The sequence below is a fragment of the Corvus hawaiiensis genome, chromosome 9 (genome assembly GCF_020740725.1).
Source record: "Corvus hawaiiensis isolate bCorHaw1 chromosome 9, bCorHaw1.pri.cur, whole genome shotgun sequence".
Classification (NCBI taxonomy): domain Eukaryota; kingdom Metazoa; phylum Chordata; class Aves; order Passeriformes; family Corvidae; genus Corvus; species Corvus hawaiiensis.
The window spans coordinates 23,430,995-23,450,382 of record NC_063221.1 but is presented as its reverse complement, the minus strand read 5'-3'; the positions used below and the strand labels follow the sequence as shown (position 1 = coordinate 23,450,382).

General features: G+C 51.1%; 2 protein-coding genes and 3 non-coding genes across 8 annotated transcripts in view; 1 reads left to right on the top strand and 4 right to left on the bottom strand.

The window, feature by feature from the left end:
* The window catches only part of ARMH1 (armadillo like helical domain containing 1), a 28,400-nt gene extending 21,801 nt beyond the window's left edge, over positions 1-6,599 (bottom strand). Inside the window, 7 exon segments of the mRNA XM_048312993.1 lie at positions 4,198-4,286; positions 4,470-4,700; positions 5,399-5,697; positions 6,060-6,112; positions 6,114-6,224; positions 6,226-6,266; positions 6,591-6,599. Coding sequence (XP_048168950.1) covers positions 4,198-4,286; positions 4,470-4,700; positions 5,399-5,697; positions 6,060-6,112; positions 6,114-6,224; positions 6,226-6,266; positions 6,591-6,599 — 833 coding nt within the window.
* On the bottom strand, positions 2,154-2,268 carry LOC125330531. Its single transcript, XR_007205581.1, has one exon. It is a non-coding gene; the product is annotated as a U5 spliceosomal RNA (small nuclear RNA).
* LOC125330521 lies at positions 2,728-2,842 on the bottom strand. The gene has a single exon (XR_007205571.1). It is a non-coding gene; the product is annotated as a U5 spliceosomal RNA (small nuclear RNA).
* Positions 3,691-3,805, bottom strand: LOC125330540. Its single transcript, XR_007205590.1, has one exon. It is a non-coding gene; the product is annotated as a U5 spliceosomal RNA (small nuclear RNA).
* A 3,047-nt stretch (positions 6,600-9,646) lies between the features above and the next one.
* Positions 9,647-13,586, top strand: TMEM53 (transmembrane protein 53). Of its 4 annotated transcripts, none has more exons than XM_048313371.1 (3): positions 9,647-9,751; positions 10,240-10,337; positions 12,173-13,586. In XM_048313371.1, the coding sequence occupies exons 1-3, from the start codon at positions 9,694-9,696 to the stop codon at positions 12,833-12,835; spliced, it is 819 nt and encodes a 272-aa protein (XP_048169328.1). In that variant the 5' UTR covers positions 9,647-9,693; the 3' UTR covers positions 12,836-13,586. The 4 variants fall into 4 exon arrangements, with proteins under 4 accessions (XP_048169328.1, XP_048169329.1, XP_048169330.1 ...); XM_048313372.1 differs by having other exon boundaries at positions 9,648-9,751; positions 10,243-10,337; XM_048313373.1 differs by having other exon boundaries at positions 9,660-9,759.
* Positions 13,587-19,388: the final 5,802 nt, after the last annotated feature.

The following is a 19,388-nucleotide window of genomic DNA, read 5'->3' as shown; positions in this document are numbered from 1 at the left end:
CAGAAGGAAAATAAGTAAATAATGAATATTTTGAATCAAAACCACTACATTTAATTAGTGTTTCCGCCCGGTTTCAAACTCAACCCGCTACACCATGTTTCAGGGTTGGCCTGGAAATTACAGCAAAAGCTCTTTGAGGGATGTGAGTAGACATTAGTCACAAGCACCTAAAGAAGGGATACTTCAGTCCAGGCACAATCCTCCTCCACAGCTGGGCCACTTTGTACTCAACAGTTTAGGTTCTGGGAGCAGAGTGGGGCTGAGCATTCTGAGCGTTTCTGAACTGTCAAAGCTGACTTGTACCTGGGCTCTGCCTGCATCATACTAAGATAGCACAGCCAGAGTAAAAGGGCTATTACGCCCTAAGTCTGGACAAAAGCAAGACATTCCTGTTCTGCTTCAGGTGTTATCTTGGATTATCCAGCCTTTCCCTGGGCAAGGAACAAAGTATTGCCCACTACCTTCCCTCTGTGGACCTAACAATGCTTGTTTTCCATATATCCACCCTAGGAGTTGGAGACCTGGTCTGCAGGCCATCAGCTCCTACCCTGGATGGGGGAAGAAGTACACAATGACCTGAGTCTGGGCCTCTTGGTGCAATTGCAATGGAAAATGCTGTGTTCCTGTCCTGCCCTTGTAGCACCAACAGACACGAGAGTCCCAAAACAAACACGGAATGTTCAGCTGTGCATGGATTAACAATCACTTAACAGTGGGGCTTGCTGAGAACCAACTGTTTAATAGTCAGCGGGAGCTTCCTGGTGTATGTTAAAGTCTGGCAAGTTTCTTGTGTGACCATAAAAACCCCAGGACTCAAACATCACCACACTTCCTTCTGAGAGGATGTCACTGGAAAACTCCTCAGGTTTGTCTTCCTACCCACCAAGCATTTTCTGTCATCTGCTTTTGCAGAAAAAGTGTTCTGACAGCACTATCTTGTGGACAGTGCAGGAAATTCATACTGAATGAACCAATTTTAGTACAAATGGCTGAATTTCATTATGGATTGTGCAGTCAACCAACCATAGGCACCAGGTTGTTCACTGGGTCGCTGATGTTATACAAGGGTGTTTCACTGCTGGCTGTGGCTCCCAGTTGTGTGGAGAATACAGTGGCCATGAGCAATCCAACACCCTTCATCCCTGTGCAGGACAGCCGTTGCTTCCAGGCCCAGCCGTCAGCAGTGACAGCACACAAGGCCAGAGCAGATTTTCCATCTCCCTATAAGTAAAACTTCAAGCCAGCTCTGGTGGCAGTAGCAGGGAGGGTCTGAGCACTTCTACCTGTAGGCAGCAACTCTCCCCCATTCCCAAACATGCCTATCTCTAACCAGCTTAGGGCTGGAGACTTGGCAGAGCTGAGATACTCAGCAGAGACGAGTGCCAGGTGTGAATGGGTGAATCTTTCCTGGGAGGGACATGTCCCAGTCCTTTTCTACCAAAACGATGCCACTTATCTAAGGTTCTTTTTGTGGTCCTGTAGCTTCTACTCCAGTTTCTCACTGAATGACTTTTGTAGTAGCTGCCTGTTAAACATACACCAGCACAGGCTCCCTCAGACAAAGTGTGATTGTGTGTATGAGGACCGTTATGAAGGAGAGAATGATGCTTCGAAACACTTCAAAGAGAGGTGGAGTTACACTGCTAGCATGAAAGGACGATGGATGTAGATTTCAGGTAACAGTGTGGCTATATCTCATGATCTATGCACATACCACAGCTCAGGCAGCCGGGGCTACTGTGGCCTGCACTGCTGAGCCAGGACAGCAATCACTCAGTGCTGGAACTGTTCCCCAGCCGCACCCAGCAGCCCTCAGCACATCTCTGGAGGCCTGCAGGGTAGCATTAGTGCTACAGGCAACCCCCGCCTCGACCCGGGCAGTCTTTGCTGCTGCACTCCTCGCCTCAGGGGACAGCCCCCTGCACCTCCCCTACCTCTCAAGGTGACGGCTGAGCCCGGCAGGTGGTGATGGACCTTGAATGAAAGACCCTCCCTGTCACTCTGGAACGTCACCCGGGTGTACCTTGGCTAGCGTTTGTAGCAGTCAAGTCAGGGGGTATACAAATAACAGGCTACAACAACCACTGTAAAACCGGGGTTATCCTACAAAAGGTATAGCACTTTCTTTTCCTGTTATTAAACCAAGTATATGTAGCTCCACCGAAATGGAGCCTCAAAAAATTTCTTAAGACTCGTACTTGTTCCTCTCCACGGAAATCTTTAGTAAAAGGCGAAAGATTTATACGATCTGAAGAGAAACCAGAGTATGCCCCCACCGTTCCTCTCCAACATAGGCACCTTCTGCTCCATCCCCCGCCAGTCAGGGCGACGCTCGCTCGCCCGGCCGGCGCTCCCGGCCCCGCACCCCCGGCCCGGTCCGGCCCGGCCCGGCCCCATGGGACGCACACACTGGACAGCCCTTACAGCCCGGACGGGGCAGCGGCCGCCACGCCGGACACCGGCGGGGCCGCTGGGCACCCTGGGTATGCAAATTAGCCCGGTAACGAGGCGTCGGTAATGAGTAGGAGGAGCCCGGGGCGGGGATGGGCGGAGCACGTTGGTTCGGCTGCCACCGGTGTCCCGCGCATACGTTATCCCCACGGTCCGAACCGCGTGAGACCGCTTATAAACCCCAATCCCGCGCGTTAATGCCGTGATCCAACAACAACAACCCATGCCAGCCATCCCTCCCCCAACACTTTCTCTTTCTTTAACCAGAATAAGGTCAGCCCCACCGAAATGGAGCCTCAAAAAATTTCCTAAGATTCGTACTTGTTGCTCTCCACGGAAATCTTTAGTAAAAGGCGAAAGATTTATACGATCTGAAGAGAAACCAGAGTATGATCCTAACCTTTCCCGCACATATGCTCACTCCCGGTTCCTGTCCATAGGACACGGCGACCCTCACTCAGTTCCTTCCCCTACTTCCCACTCCTTCCGGCGCCTCACCCGGCTCGGCACCAGGCCCCCGCCGGTACCACAGCCCGGATGGCCCGAGCCCACGGCCACGGTGCTCGTCGGGGCCGGCCCGGCGCTGCCCGCACAGCATTCCGGGTATGCTGATCACACCAAGCGGAGGAGGCGGCCCGCCCCGACCAAGCCCGGTGCTTCCGGCCCTCCTGCTGGCGAGGGCGGAGCGGAGCGGGGCAGCTGAGAACAAAGCGAGCGGTAGTGGACAAGGACCCCGCGGCGCTCGGGTGCGCTCGCATCGTCGGCAAAAATTCGGCTCCGAGAAAGGCCAGCGTACGCCGCCGCCACGGACCGGAGCTCGACATCGAGAGGGCTCGCGGTACGGCCCCACGCATGGTGCTGAGCTCCGGGCGGGCGCCAACACCACCCCTATTCCCCCGGGCGGGCCTGGAGTGCCCGGGACTTTCGGGCAGGTCCCCGGCTGCCGCTTCTGCCGGAGTCCGAAGCGCCGGCACGCAGCTGCTCCGCTGCATCGCCCGGGCCGGGAGAAGGGGTTGCCCGAGCCCCGCCCCGTCACCGCGCATCTTCTGACCAGACAAGGGTAATGAGGTGGCCGCCCTAGCGGGGGTAGAGGCGGTGCGAAAGCATCCTAAATACAGGATGCGTGCTGCCGGCAGCCATGGCAGTAGAGCCGGTAACTGTTACCATAAAATTCTGATCGCAGCATAGCTCGCTTTACCATGTATTAAAAGCTCGTTCTGTCTTTTACCACGTATATGTAGCTCCACCGAAGTGGAGCCTCAAAAAATTTCTCGACACTCGTGCCTGTTCCTCTCCACGGAAATCTTTAGTAAAAGGCGAAAGATTTATACGATCTGAAGAGAAACCAGAGTATACCTGCTTTCTCCCTTCGGGAGCTACCCATCTGTGGCTGTCCTTCTATAGGTTACAGCGACCGTGGTTTCGCCCAGGTTTGACACTGTACGGCTCCGTCCCGTTCTCTCGGGAGCGGACAGAGCCCGACTTACACCGGACCAGCGATCTCGGGGAGTGGCGACCCGAACTTTACCCGCTGTTTGCGGCGTCGCCGCGCGGTGCACTCTGGGTATGCAAATTATCATGAATACTAATAAGGCGCCCGTCGCCGCCCGGCCCCGTATCAGCCGCAGCCAGGCAGGATCGGGGCCCCAGGGACGCAAGGCCGAGACCTCCTGTGCCTGCCCTTCGACCCCGGCACACTTTCCCAGGCCAGCCCCAGACCACCTAGGGTGGCTAGAAAGATCCTACCTTTGTACCGGACCTCCAGATGTACTGAACACACACAGGACACCTAGCATGAGCTCCATGAGCACACAGGGCACCTCTCCCGTCATATCCTGGGGGAAAAGGACGGAGTGACAGGAACAGTCTTCACACAGTTCTCCAGGCTGTTCTCTTCCAGGCAGTAGGGCTACTCAGTGCAGCCACAATGCCGAGGAGACAGGCACAGCTCCTGCCTGAGCAGGGATGGACACAGGTGGCAACACTGCCTGTTGTCCCCAGCAAGGCCCACTCCTCACCTGCATGACCCAGAGCATCTGCAGAGCCCCTTGCTGGGCCTGGGGGAAGGTACAAAATAGCACAGCTACGAGGCATTGGGAATCTTGGCTCTGATACTTGGGATTGCTGTGACCCAAATCTGTGCATCTTTTTGATCTTCTGCTGAGTTGGAGGCGTTTAAGAACTTGGTGAGGCCTTGCACCCTTGTGCAGAGAAAGAGATGCCAACCTGTGTGCCTGGATGCGCCTGGATCAGCCACCTCAGCTGTCTCACTGTCACTCTGAGAGAACCCAGTACTGCATCCCACTTGAAGCGTTCCTCAAACAGCCAGGAGAAAATTTCTCTGTCCTTGTCAGGAGCCACAACTAGAAAACCAGTTAGCAAAATTCTCAGCTGGAGTAAGTGGCCAAGGAAGGCCCTTCTGCAGGCATTTACAGAAACAGAATCTGGCACTGGCATACCGACAGAGTTGCTACAGATCCCACTACTGAGCATGCTGCTTTGTCTCTCTTGCAGGAAGCTGTGACAGCATGTATCACCCCATGGCCTCTGAGAATGTCCTCTGAAGTACAGAACTAACAGGGTTTAGCTTCCACTACCTAGGAGGAAAAACAGGAAGAAAAAGCTGTAATTCTCTTTCAAAAAATACAAGCCACAAAACTCTCCCACCCCAGAGAGGAAATCTGGGAAAGTTTGCAGTAGGTGAATGATGCAGGTAAGGATGGAAACTGTTTTGTGGCTTTAACAGGAGGAATTGCCACCAGCAAGGCAGCAATATCTCACCAAAATGTCTGTGAAGAAAGTGAGCTTGTTAAAAAACGAGAGGGGATGAAATGCAACCGCTCCACAATAGCTGAGACTCTGAACTCCTTCCAGCTGGAGCAGCGCTGCTGAATCTGCCATCCTCAGGCGGAGAGAAGGGAGCGGCTCAGTGCAGCAAGCAGCCTCAGGGGCCAGAGGACAGGGAGAACATCCTCGCCTGAATCAGGACAAAACACAAATGGACATGCTGCATACCACAGCTTTCACAAATGAGCTCCTCACACTCCCTGCCAGTGTCTCCAGTGAGCAACAGCAGCTTTACAGACTCTCTTTTGTCCTCTTCTTTCATGTGATTCAGCCCCAGTATTTCCAGAGGAATCAAGACACTTCTGTTCTCCAGAAATTCAGTAAGGTATCTGTGGCTGCAGGGCTGCAAGAATAGGGGGAACAAGGCCAGAAGTGTCACTTGCCTTGGAGCCCATCTTCCTCTGCCAGCATGCCATGTCCTGGGAGCCATCACCTCCCATCTCACTGCAGTGGGTAGAGGTCTGAACTGGGGTACTGTCTCTGCAGAAGAGCATGGGCCATCCTCTTACAGGCAGGGAGAGGCAGCACACTCATCCAGATGTGAGAAAACCCACTGATTCTAGGTTCCTGAGAGATGGGTTACATGCCTTTCTCTTCAGTTCCGTCTTTCGATAGCCAGGTTGTTTTTTAAACCTGCAGAATGTGGCTGGATGTGGATGTCTCTGTCCAAAAGCTTATTCATTAAACACTTTTTCAGTAGAGATCTTGCCCATCTCCATCTCACTACCACACAGCACCTCCAGCTGTCCAAGGAAACAGACGCATCATCCTGAGCCACACTGTTAGTTGAGCCAGAATCAAGCTGGCTCCCTGGGAACTCCAGCTCCAGCTCTGGCTCTGCCTTGCTTTTAATGAAGCTGTTCAGCATGCAACTTTGAGCAACTTTGTGGGCACTATCCCATTCCTGCAAGAAAACCATTATGGCTAATGGCTTCCTGCTCTTTGACAGATGCCACGATCTTTTCTGCCTAGAGAAAAATGAGAAGGAAGTTTAAAAAGGTCTGTGAAGAAAGACTGTACTAATGAATTACCACTAGAATCACATTTAAAATCTCTGGCAAACAATATTAAAGCACTTAGTAACCATTTAATCTCATTTTCTCTTATACTCATTTCATAGATAGGAAAACAGGCAAAAGGAGAGTTCCTGATATGTCTGAAGCTGCACAATGAATCTGTGACAGACTTGAGATTATTTTCCAGGGCAGGTGGTTTCACCACAGGAGCTCTCTTCTCCGCTTTGCTAATAAAGTCATTTCGATGTTACCCATTACCCCAGCCCTGTTTCTCACTAGCCTCATGATATGAACACTGCATCTCATATCTGACCTGCCAGGGAATAAATAGAGTGAAATGAGAGCAGAAATAGGTATGGATTTATGGGGAGTGACAGGGTCAAAGGGGCTATAAATGCCTGTTAGCACAGCAGCACAGTCCTCACTCACGTGCTGGAACAACAGCCATTTGGACTAGGCCCACATCCACCCCAGGAATATGTGCCTGGCCTTGGCAGTGGGAAAGTGCTTTGGCACCCTTTAGCATGACAGACATTTGCTCCGTTTTTCCCTATCTAATTTTCCTGGAATGTTTTTAAACAATCTAAGAAAAGCTAAAATGATAAGAGCTATAGGCAAGAAGACAGAAGCTCCAGAAACATTTCTTGTCTGCAGTTCCTTCTATTTCTTCACACAGGTGTTAAATAAAGAAACCTACATTTTGCCAAGTGTCTTTGACACACTTCTGGCTCAGTATGATATCCCCTAGTGCAGCTTGACAAATGTGAAGGTGCACTTAGTAAGGGAGATGAAATGTCAGGGATTAAGCTCTCCATTTGTGTGGCAATCCCACAGCTGTGCACGCCTTGGCTGGAGGACACTGACCAGTGTCAAGGAGCCTCGCAGTTAAACACCAGGATCTGTGTCCACACACAGATGCAGAAAGAGGGATACGGTCCCAAACAGTGGCATTAACACAGGTGCCTCATCCTCAACCAAGCTGTATCAACATGCCTAAGGATAAGAAAGGAATTCACAGTTTGTCTAATGCACTTCTTGGACTTCCTACCTAACAAAAGCACCATTTAAAGTTTTATTTAAGTGCAGTTTATGAGAAAAAGAGTTAAAATGACACAAAATCTTTGTGTTTCAGAATAAGAAGTTTCTTTCAGTGTAATACAAATCATCAAGATTAGCAATTCCCTATCTATAAAGTTCTTAAGCCCTTTCTCCTAGTATCTGGAGCAAAATTTCAAATCAGTTCCAAAACATCCCCAAGATACCTGTTCAAAAGTAACTTTCTACTCCTATTATGTGAACCAGACTGAAAACAACGACTACGATGTGAACATGTATCTCAGTGCCTAAAAACAAACAAGTCAAGTCTTCAAAAACCCGGCTAAGTAACAATGCTTGAGAATTAAGACGAGATGAAATTTCATTTGGGAATTAACGGTCTGTGCTCTGTAAGGCATCTGTGTCCTTGGCAGGGCATTTTCAGGACCTCCTTTGCGGGGAAGCAGGTTTAAAATAAATCCATTTTCCCAAAATAGTTGTGATTGAAAATGTTATTAGCCATAACAAATGTTACTGCTGACAGGAGAATGGCCTGTTAGGGGCCTCTGCTGAAACAGTCAAGTGAAAGTCATATTTCACATTATTGCAAGCATTTTCCTGTGATTTACAGAATATTTGTGAAACATTACTTACAAGGCATATGATTGATATTGAGAGAACAGCTCGTGTGTAGGGGGAATCTGTATTTCACAGAGACTGTTTGCATGAAATTTACAGTCCCATAAAGTGCTCCTCTGTCCTCAACAGAGATCTAGTTAAAAGAACTTTACAGTCTGAAACATCCCAAAATTGATTCTAAATTAACGTTTCCATATTTATGTTTAAGATGTTGGTGGTGTAATGTTCTCCCGTTTTTATTATAAAGCTGCAGTAACACCCCCCCCACTACTCAGAAATAGCAGCACCAGCCTCTGGACGTGAGGATTTTAGTGATACAAAGGGCTTGCTTATGAATCAATGGCAAAAAAAAAAGAAGTTTGAAACAATGATGACATGGCTTCAGAGGATACAGTGGTGTCTTGTCTCTGGCTGCTGTAATAACAGCATCTGCTGACACAGGAGTCTTTAAGCCAACATTGCAAAGTACCCTGAAAATGTACATTAATGTTTTTATTATGACCATTTTACATATGGGAACATACAGACACAGGGAAGTTAAATGACTTGACTGAATCGTTTGTCAGTGCTAGCATCAGCATGTAACTCCTGGTTGTTGGCTTCAAACTCTGCTGTCAACAGTGCTGGGCTGCCACCCAGTTCACTGGACCTAATAATCAGAACAAGGCTGGGTCAGGGCAGGGCTTTATTCCTGCCAAGAAAAAAACGCAGTGATTTAGGAACTGGCTCTGGCAATTCAGCAGTTCTTTACATCCAGAGTACTGCTAAATCATCAGATCGAGATCAAAAGGCAGACTGGTGCTGCTTCAGCCTCAGACCGAGTGTGAGGTGCCAGGGAATCATAGCCTTGGACTCATGGAAGGACAGAGTGGCAGTGATTTGGTGTTACCTTTGCATCTTGCAACATCAAGGTTGTGCCCAGCCTCAAGCAGAACTGAAGAGCTTGTTTCCCTGGCAGGTTCCACCCTTTCCTGGCACATCTCAAGTCCTCCCATGCACAGTGCACCTTCCTCAGTGTACCCCAACATCCCCAGCCCCTCAACCCACAGTCCCACCAGGCCCTCTCTCACCCACATGTCCTGCCTCCCAGCCCCCAGACAGGTCCCGCACTGGCTCCTGCATCCATCCCAGCCCCTTCCCCGTCTGAGCCACTGCAGCCTCAGCATTCCCTGCCCCAGACCACCATCCCACAGGCCCGATCCAGCCCAACCACAGGCCCTGTGCTCCCTCACACCCCAAACCCCGCTCCAGGCCCTACAGTCCCTCACACGCCTCCTGACCCAAACACCCAGCTCAGGGCCAACAACCCCTCTCACCCCTCATGCCCTCCCTATCCCCCGGTCCCCCTGGCTGCAGTCCCAACTCCAGGCCCTACAATTCCGCCCATCCCGGCCCTGCGGCCCTCGCCCGCCTCAGCCCCGCACTGCCGCACCCCTGCCCCGAGGGGGCGGTTACCCCGCGAAATGACTGACACGCAGCTGAACCAATCGCTGCCCGACTTTCCCCCCTGCCCAATGGGCGGCCAGTGGGCGGGGCGCCGGGCCGGTGCTAAGGGCGCGTTGCTAAGGAAGTGGGAGGCGGGCAGGGGGCGGGGCGGACGGTGGTGCGGGATGGGCGCTCTCCCTTCCCATTGGCTGCGGGGATGGAGCTGGGCGGAGCTTCCGGCGGGAGGGCGGAAGCGGCGGCCGGTGCGGGGAGCGCGGCCATGGGCACCCGCGGGCTGAAGGCGGCCGTGGTGGAGCTGGAGCCGGGACAGGCCCGCGGTGCGGAGGCGAGCGGGACCGGGGACACCAGTGACAGCAGGGACTGGGGGGGGCCTCTGCCAGCGGAGAAGGGGGGAGCGGGCTGGGGTGTGGGAGGAGGAACCGGGGGGCATTGGTGCTCTAGCAGGTGTCTGGCAGTCCCTGGAGGACAGGGCAGGACGCTTCCCTTCATCCCCTGGAAATGGCAGCGGCTGCTGCTACCTCGCCGGGAGGCGGGAAGAGGGGTCTCGTCCCCCGTAGGGATCGGTTCGGTGCTGGCTCTGCATCACTGGAGAGCGGTGGGAACTGCAGGGGCTGCAGCTGTGCTGTCCTGCAGAGCACGCCCACGGAGTGGAACCGGCGTGAGGCAATATTCGGAACTGACCGAGAAGTCAAGCTTATACTTGCTTCACCATTGTCTTTCAACTTTACTAACCAGACAAGTTGCTGTAAGTTCTGACTCGGGTAGACTGGAGGGCTGTTACTGTAACACTTGTGATTTCTTTCAGAAGGCAGTGCCGAGAGAGAGCCTGTGGTGATCCTCCTCGGCTGGGCCGGCTGCCAGGACAAATACCTGGCCAAATACAGCGCAATTTACAGCCAGAAGGTGAGTAGCTTGTCTGTATTTTCATGACACTGTCATACTGTGAAACTGCCTTTTTCCTGCATGTTGGTAAAGTCTCTCAGAAGCCTCTCTCGGTCTCAGTCATGGGGAGTGAGTGAGAGTTCTCCTGTCATTGAAAGCTCCTTGTCTCTCACAGCCCGGGCAGTGTTACCTAACAGCTGCTGATGTCACCTTTGTGTGTGCAGCTAAGACAGAAATACTCCTGTGGAGAAGCTTTCAGCTGCTCTGTGGCTCACTGAAGTATTTTATGGCCTTTGAAATTGTGGGATTATTCTGGAATGACTTGAGCTGTGTTAGATTTCCAAACAGGTAAACATGCAGGGAAGGATTCTGTGTTTACTGCTTGCTGCTAGGCCACAGCACAGACTTGGTGAGGCTGGGGTGGGAACTGACAGAACACATCGGCATCTGTTGTGCCTTTGGCTCTTCCTTCCTGTGAAAATGATTCATCTAAATGTTGTAAGCCAAATTAATTTTATCCTGTCTGTGAAACAGGCATCCTGTGATAGTCATAGCTGCTCACTAGGAATTCCTTGTTTGAACTAGAGAGATCTGTCCTACTGCCAGTCCCCTAAGTTATGATATTTTCCTTTCTAATGCTGTATTTTACTGGAATGACCCCAGCTTGTAGCATGGGGACCCAGTGAAACATTACATTTTTTTTTTCTTGGTCAGCATAAAAGGAATCTTGTATTTATCCAAATCTGTTCCAACTATAGGTGGTAAAGTTTGTACATTAACAAGCCTATTGTTAATGTGTAATCCAGTGCAGGAGTCATTAATCGGCTTGATCTAGTGAAGAATTAGTTGTTAACTGGCTTTAAGATGCTGCTGAGCCGATGAGGAGCACATTGCAGGGCAGCATGACAACTTATTGGAAAATACTTTTCTCTCAGGAAGATCATAGAAATGGGAAAGGAGAGGATGGGTTTTCTTAGCTCACTAAGAGGAAGTGGCTGTAACCATGGTAAAATGGTGGAGAAGGTTTTTATTTGAGAACTTGGTATCCTCTTCTTCCTCGTTCACTGTTTAGGGTGCTCTGGGGGGGTTGTTTTGGTGACTTTGCTTTGTGCTTGTCAGTGTGTAATGTCAGTGAGCTCAGGTGATAGAAAAGGTCTAAAGCATTTATAAATGTAGTTCCATCTGCTCTATTTTAAAACTCCTCCAAGATCCTGTTTCCAAATCTATACCTAAATGTAAGGCCTTAAGTGTAAAGGCAGTTGCTTAGGAGTTCTGAGTCCTTGAGCCAGAGCTCTTCCTTTGCACAGCTGGAGCATTTCAGGAAGGTTTACAAAAATCATGTCGGTGTTGGCTGGGGGTGAGTCTTAGAGACAGCTGCAAACAAGTGCACCCAAGGAGAGGAGGAATTTCCTCTTTCTTCTTATATTTGCTTCAGTGTCATGAGCTGGATGTGTACCAGAGCAGGCTCCCCTTACCAAAATGGCTGATACCAAAGGTCTGTGAATCAAGGAGATGGTTTTCTCCTCCTGGGTTCGGATTAACACTCATAAAAGTGGGTGGCAGGGTCCCCAGGGGTTGTGCCAGTTAGCACAAGATTTGAAATGATCTCAGACATGACCAAAGCCAGGCCTCTGCCACTGCAGATGCCTTTTCATAATACTGTGTGCTATTATGATTAATGTAATCCCTATTTGTGTCAGTGCCTTGCTGCTGACACTAAAGACTTTCTTCTGGCCCTGTGGTTTCTGTTGGAAACCTGTCCCAAATTTTCATGTTCTTTGTATTGCTGCTTGCCTACTCTCTGTAATTTGCAGCACAGCTTAAATGTGTGTGGGGTCTCTTTCTGTTTTTCTTAGGGGTGCACCGTCATCCGTTACACGGCTCCATGGAGGATGATATTCTTCTCTGAGACCTTTGGCATCAGATCCCTGCAGACCCCAGCCAGGCGACTCCTGGAGCTGCTCTTTGACTACAGTGTTGAAAACAGACCAGTTCTTTTCCACGTTTTCAGCAATGGTGGTGTCATGCTGTACCGTTACATCATCGAGGCGCTCCACACCCACAAGACGTTTAAGAACCTCAGAGTAGCTGGCACCATTTTTGATAGCGCCCCTGGCAGAAGAAACTTACGAGGAGGCCTTCGTGCCCTGGCAACTGTCTTGGTCTCCATGAACGTGCTGCTCAAGTACTTCCTGCTGTTCACTTTTGCCAGCATGGCCGTTGTGCTGCGGATCCTGCTGTACCCCCTGACCCGCTTCATCCACGAGAGCCATTACGATGCCCTGCTGAAAGCGCCCTCGCGCTGGCCCGAGCTCTACCTCTATTCCCAGGCTGATCTCATCATCAAGGCTAGCGAGGTTCAGCACATGGCCAACGCCCGGCAGCAGCTCGGTGTCCCTGTGAAAGCTGTGGACTTCTCGGATTCGGCTCATGTCAGCCACATGCGGGTGTACCCCACCTATTACCGCAGCCTCTGCACGACTTTCCTGTCTGAATGTGTTGGGGGCTCGCCTCTTTAGTGCTGTAATGACCTTCAGTGTTTGCCTCTGCTTTGCTCGCATCCTATGGGAAATGTCACCCCCTTTGCTTTTGTGTCTTTGAAGGGAAGAAAGCAGAGTCTTCTTGTTTGGTTTGGTTTTTTTTTTTTCCCCCCTATGGTCTACAAGTCTGAAAGCCTCCAGCCTGGCCTTTGGACCAGCCACATTAGAGCAGAAAGCAGATATGGATTAGTTTAAAGTCCTGAAGGTGAAATCCTGTCATGGTTCATGTTGATGTACTTTACCAAGGTGTCACAGACCAGAATCTCACACTGAGTATTATTTGTTTCTTCCTGTCTCTTCTTGTTCTCTGCTTTCCTTGTTGTCTCTTTGTCCCTGATGTCTGATGTGCATGTTCTGTTGCTTGTACTTATTTTACAGTACAGCTCTTCCATGTCTTTGTTGTCTTTTTTTGTCTTTTTTTTTAAATTTTTCTCTCTGCCATTTCTTTTATCTTGCAGTGAGCAAACAAAGCCAAGTCTGCAGGACTTTTTGCTTTTCTCAGTGCATCCCAGCTCTTGTAGTACTCTCCTTGCTGGAGATCAGGCCCTGAAAACAAGTGTAAGATGTGGAAAAGGTATGTGTAGGGCAGTATGACCAGACTGTCATCTGGTTCCATTAAATAGCTGAGATAGAACAGTCAAAGCTCTCTGATCCTTGGTGGGAGCTCAAATGTTTGTGATAACTTTTGTGTTCTTCAACCCAGAGGTTTCAGGTAACATTTTTGAATGTGTCTAGTGTTTTGTTTCTCTTCCTTCCAGTCTTGTGTGTGTTCTGAGTAGTTTTGCTTTCTTGGAGAGCTACTCATTTGTTATTGTATATCTTTGAGCAGCCTCTATTTTGCATCTGGATATTCAGGGAAACTTTTGGATTACAGCTGTACCAGACCCCAGAAACAGAAAGGTGGAATTGCAGAAGAAAATGGAACTGTCTGTTGGAGCTATACTTCACACCGGGTATTTCTTAAATCACCTCCAGTCTACAAATGGCCATGAAATATGATGTTTTTGTCCATAATGTTCTCTTCAGATGATCAGTCTTTGCAGTCCATGCAATGTGTACAAGAAATTAATTCCTTCCACCTAGTGAAAAAGTAGCACATTGCACTGCACTTCATCCATGTTTGGGTTTAGGTTTTGTTTGTTTGGGGGATAAAGACAGAGGAGATATGTTTATGCTATGTCACAGCATAGCAAGCTAATTAATAACACGGTGAACAGGTTTAGCCAACTTTAAATTGCCAGGAAGAAGCTCTGGCAGGCTGTGACATGGGCCTGCTTGAACAAGGAGCTGCCCTGGAGAAGTAGGCACTTAAAAAGCAGGAGGATTTTTGCAAAAGGTTCTGCCAGTGGGTGGCTGTGCTGGTCTTGCCCACCCTTGGGGTGCTGTCATCCACAATTACAAAACTCTTGCTGTTCTGGATTGAAACGCAGAGGAGGAGGTCCTTGGGAAGCACTAAAATTATATGGAAGTTTAAAACAAGAACTGTAACACCTCACAGCAGTGAAAGCACAGGGTGAGTCGCAGTGGTGACCACACTGGCTGTTTGTAGCAGACTATTGTGACAGGGCTTATTTATAGAATAACCCCATGATGTGTGTGGTTTTAGAGGGTGGGCTGGGTTGTATATGGGATAGATGAGAATTAACTGTAAAGGGACTGATGACCTGGTTTGTCTTTAATTTTTTTAAAGTGAAAACTGTCTCCAGGTGTAGGAGCCGTTGTTGCTCGGTATTAAGTCTTCTGTAGGTGTAATCCCAGTTCCAGCTTCCACTGTGACAATGGGCTGTGAGGGCTACCCTGTGGTAAGAGCCTTCAGCCTTCCCCTTTTCATGGAGAAATTCTTGTTTCTAGGGTTTTCACAGAATTCACAGAATGTCTGGGTTGGAAGAGACCCTCAAGATCATCGAGTCCAACCCGTGTCCTAGCACCTCAACTAGATAATGGCATCGAGTGCCATATCCAGTCTATTTTTAAACACATCCAGGGATGGTGATTCCACCACCTCCCCAGGCAGTCCATTCCAGCACTTTATCACCCTTTCTGTAAAAAACTTTTTCCTGATATCCAGCCTGTATTTCCCTTGACGCAGCTTGAGACTCTGCCCTCTCGATCTGTCAGTTGCCGCCTGGTGAAAGAGGGCAACCCCCACCTGACTACAACCACCCTTCAGGAAGTTGTAGAGAGCGATAAAGTCACCTCTGAGTCTCCTTTTCTCCAGGCTAAACAAGCCCAGCTCCCTCAGTCGTTCCTCATAGGGCTTGTGTTCCAAGCCCTTCACCAGCCTGGACTTGTGAAATCCAGGCATGGTTCCCCATCTCCAGAAAGCCCATCAGAGACCTCCCAGCTTTTTAAAGACACCTGGTTTGTGCTGTCAGTGCTGTAACTCCTGAGCTGTGATGTGTTCATCTGCCTTTTCAGAGATCTGGGCTGGGGCTTCTCAGTATGCAGCCTGTTCGTGGCACTCTTGGGGAGCCGAGGTGATAAAGGCTATTTAACCAGCACTTGCCCTCATGCTGGTTTCCACAGGTTCAGTATTTACAGATCAGTTAAACACTCCATAATAGACGCCTCTGAATTATTACAGTTGTTCCTGGGAATCTGCTGTTCCTGTTTATTGCTGTGGGTGTTGAAGGACTCAGGCTGTTGCAGAACATGGCTGGCAGGAGCTGGAGCTAAACCCTCTGCCTCTGCCTGACAGGATGGTGAAGCTTCCTCTGGGAAGAGCCTCACATGCCAGCTGCACCTTCCATCCCCACTTTCACCTCCCCACCACGGGATTGCTGCTTCCCCAGCTCAGCCCAGCTCAGCCCTACTTCCCCACTTTCCAGGGCAGCAGGCAGGGAGCGGGTGCTGCCTGCTGGAGCTCCACAGTCGGAGGTGTCCTGAGCTTTGCAAACAGGAACCTGCTCACACGCATTTCCACTGCTGCAAAAGTGCCTTGAAATTCGGGGGTAATTTGTGTACACACCTCCCTGAGAGCAGGATGATCTCGGGCAAGCCAGTGATTTACAGCACCAATCTTCTGGGTGGGTTTTGTTTTCCGAGTCCCAGCAAGTTTTAATTCCAATTGTGAGCATGGTGTGATATAGTGCCCTCTGCTTTCCTGTACTGAGTGTGTGCCCCCACCTTCCTGCCCTCCATATTCCTGTGGCTTGTTATTTGAAACAGAAGGTTAATAACTTGGAGCCCGAAGGCACATTGCTGTGAACTGATCCAAGCACTACTGGATTTACAAAAACCCAGCCTCAGACCCTTAATCCTTGCTAAACTGTCACGGTTTGGCGCAGCCGGTGTTCCTAAAGAGCTTCAGCCTGAACACTGAAAGCCCAAAGGTTGTGATATCTTGGCAAATCCAGGTAAATCTCTGAGATGAGCTATGGGGAGGAGGGGCACTGCAGATCTGTTCATTGGGAGAAAAAATGCGGCATCCCTGGGCTTGCCTCGAGGGTAGGGAGTGGGATGTGGCCCAGAGCTTGTTTTCCTGCAGTCCAACCCTCATGTGCAGATTGTGAAACTGTGTGGGTGAAACACCAACAGTGGTGGGAGAGGAGGATGCTCACGGCTGGCTGCCACGGTTGTGGTAAAACAAAATTAACTTCCCCTCAGTAACAAAATCCATTTGAGTGTTTCCTGTGAGGGAACTGACTCCTGGCTTGCTCCCCTGTCCTGCCTTCTCTCCCCAGGCAGTGGTGATGTTACATGATGGTTTTGAAAAAGAAAAAAAGCCACTCAGTGGTCAGGGTGGCCCGTGTGCCTGGGCTGGAGAGTGCTCAGCTGCTCCTGACAGGGCTGGGAGGGTGTCTGTGCAGCCAGAACTCCTTGTGGCACTGGGGGAGGCTGTGGTGGGGAACTGGGCAGGCAAGGGGCAGGATCCAGCCAGTCAGGGGTCAGGTTTTGGAGCTGGGGGAACATCTTGCAGCAAGAGTAATTCAAATTAGGTCCCTGGGTGGAGACTGACCTGTGCCCACACCTCATAATGGTGTTTTAAAGATGTGCTGGCTGAGATCCCATTTTTGTGTGTGTTGGGATGCTGCAGGTATATGTGTGGAGCTCTGCCAGTGATGGAAAAGTGGGAATGGACGGGATGGAACCAAGCAATCCAACCCCGTGGTACATCCCGAAAGGTGAAGGAGGGAGGTGTGAGGCCGGTCTCCATTGCCCGTGGAGGTGACGGAGGAGGAACTGGCAGGGGCGGCTGTGCAGACAGACCCCCGCGGGGGCCCCGTGCCGGGCGAGAACAGCTCCACGAGGTGGCAGCAGGACCCCTCTTTCCTGCATGCAGGGATTTCTAGTCTAGGAGACAGCTGAGCAGGTCCTGCGGAAGATCCCAACAGCACGGCTCAGCCCAGCGCTTCTGTGTGCCTGAGAGCATCTCCTGCAAAAGGTCTCCTCTTGGGGCAGGGAAAAAGACCAGCAAGAACTCACTCCGATGACAAGAACTAGAGACTGTGAGTTAATACAGAACAGCATCTCTCCCTAGGGCTGCCTGCCTCTGGCATTTTTACTAGATCCCATTTCTCAGCTTTAACTGATTGTTAAAACCAAGTCTATCTAACAGCAGAGGAATAGCTTTCCTGACCTTCCACACCAGCAGGCCAGGTCGCAGCACTTGCCTCTCCATCACCCCAGGGAAGGTTATCTGTTTTTTAAGTGAATCTGCGTAATAGTGTGATCAAGCAGACCATGGCCCAACTTCTGGGAACTCCATGTATCAGGACTCTGGAGTTCCCTTGGGTTCCCTGTAGTCCCCAAGTCCTGGGAAAGGAGCTTGAGCTTAGTCCTGAAACGGCTGGCAGAACCCCCAGCACACAGGGCTGGAGCTTAGGAGGCAATTAGGAAACAGGATAGCACAAATGGGGGCCCAAAGCCACCACCTGATCCCTCTCCTAATGCCCCCTTCTCCAGCACACCCGCACAGCTCCTTCACCTAGCCTGGGGCACGGGCATCCCTCCATGCCCTTCCCTTTGAACTTGACCCCCCTATCCCCTCATTTCTGCATCCTCACATGGCTGCAAGCCCACCCCAGCACCTTCAGAGACAGGCTATGAGGGCAGGGCTGGGGTGGGCAGAGGTGGGCATGGCATCCTTCAGTCACCCTCCCAAACCTATGGGGGCTGGGGCAGGGAGAGCTTGGGCAGCCCCTGCCCCCACAGAGTGATGGATGAGCTGACAATAGGGTATTGATAAGGAATTAACCTTGAGCCCTTCTTGCTTCAGTGTCAATAGAGCAGGAGCCAAGTACACACGTTTGATTGGAAATCTGTGTTTGGCCTCTGCTGCCTCTGAGCCCACCGAAGGGGAGAGATGAGAGGGGGATGTGAACTGTCCTGCTGCCCCCTTCCCAGCTGGGACCCCCCCTGGCAGGTCCCTCTCAGCTTCCCCAGCCCCCTGCTGCTGGAGTTGACCATGGGCAGCCAGCTCTAGAGGCTGCAGCAGCCTCTGTGCCCCCAGCCTGGCATGTGGAGGGCTGGGTACCAGGGCCTCCCTTGTTCCCTAAAGGGCCTGTGCCCATCCTGCACTGGCCTACACTCCGAGCAGTTTGTTTAATTAAGTGTTTTGCCTAATGGGATTGCCTCATTTCCATAACAAACTGGCGGGCTGTCATTAGGTGGGCTCCCTCATTCATTACTGTTAATTAGATATGGATCCCCCAGAAGGCGGCGCGGGGTGATGAACGAGGCCCCTGACACACGCTATTACACATTAGCATTTTCTCAATATATCCGATACATCACGGTCCTCTGCTTCCTAAAGATATTTTAAATAAAATATTAGCAGCCTGCTGTGGGGTAGGTGGAGAGGGAGGGACGGAGGGCTTCTGCCCCTTTCCCTGGCCTCAGGCCTCCTTTGGGCTGAAAGTGGATGGGAGAGTGGCTGAGATGCTCTGCTGCTCCTCGCCAGCCAAAAAAATGGCCAAATCTCCCCCTTTCCCTCTCCTTGCCACAGCAGATGGAAAGAGGTCCCTGACATCCCTGCTGCCTCCTCCCACCAGCCTGGGGACTGCCAGCACCCCATCCCTGGGCGACACAGCAGTGGGGAGGGGTTTGAAAACAGCCCATTGACCCATCTGCAGAATGTTTGTAAACCAAAAGCGTCGGCGCCAGCCGCGTGCCGGGGGGAACCCGACCTCTGCCCCCCCCCCCCCCTCCAGCAGCCTCCCAGCCCCTGTGTCGGGGTAACCCTACACTGCACCAGGGGCCCCTAATGCAGGATGTATAGATCTGTTGGGGCTGGGCGTCTCCTGCCCCCAACTAATGCAGCCGATGAGACTTCATTATGGGGGTGTCCCCTGAGGGGTGCCCTTCGCCCTGCCCTCCTGGCTCTATGAGGGTGGGCCAGTTGGGGGAACCCATCCATGGTGGGGTCTGGCGTGTGTCCCAGCATCCCCCTGCATCTGTCCCTGCATCCCAAACAGGACCAGGACTCCCCTCCGAGACCTTACTCACATCCAGTGCCTGCAGCCTGTGGGGGGTGTCTCCTCCGCTGCCTCTCGCCTGCAAAGGGAAACACAGAGAGGCAGAAAGCGCCCGA

What these genes read in the sequence shown, in the direction of transcription:
- TMEM53 (XM_048313371.1), top strand. Translation starts at nt 9,694, where the DNA reads ATGGGCACCCGCGGGCTGAAGGCGGCCGTGGTGGAGCTGGAGCCGGGA. An exon ending in GGAGCCGGGACAGGCCCGCG is followed by an intron (nt 9,752 to 10,239) that starts GTGCGGAGGCGA and finishes GATTTCTTTCAG; the next exon opens with AAGGCAGTGCCGAGAGAGAG. An exon ending in GCGCAATTTACAGCCAGAAG is followed by an intron (nt 10,338 to 12,172) that starts GTGAGTAGCTTG and finishes TGTTTTTCTTAG; the next exon opens with GGGTGCACCGTCATCCGTTA.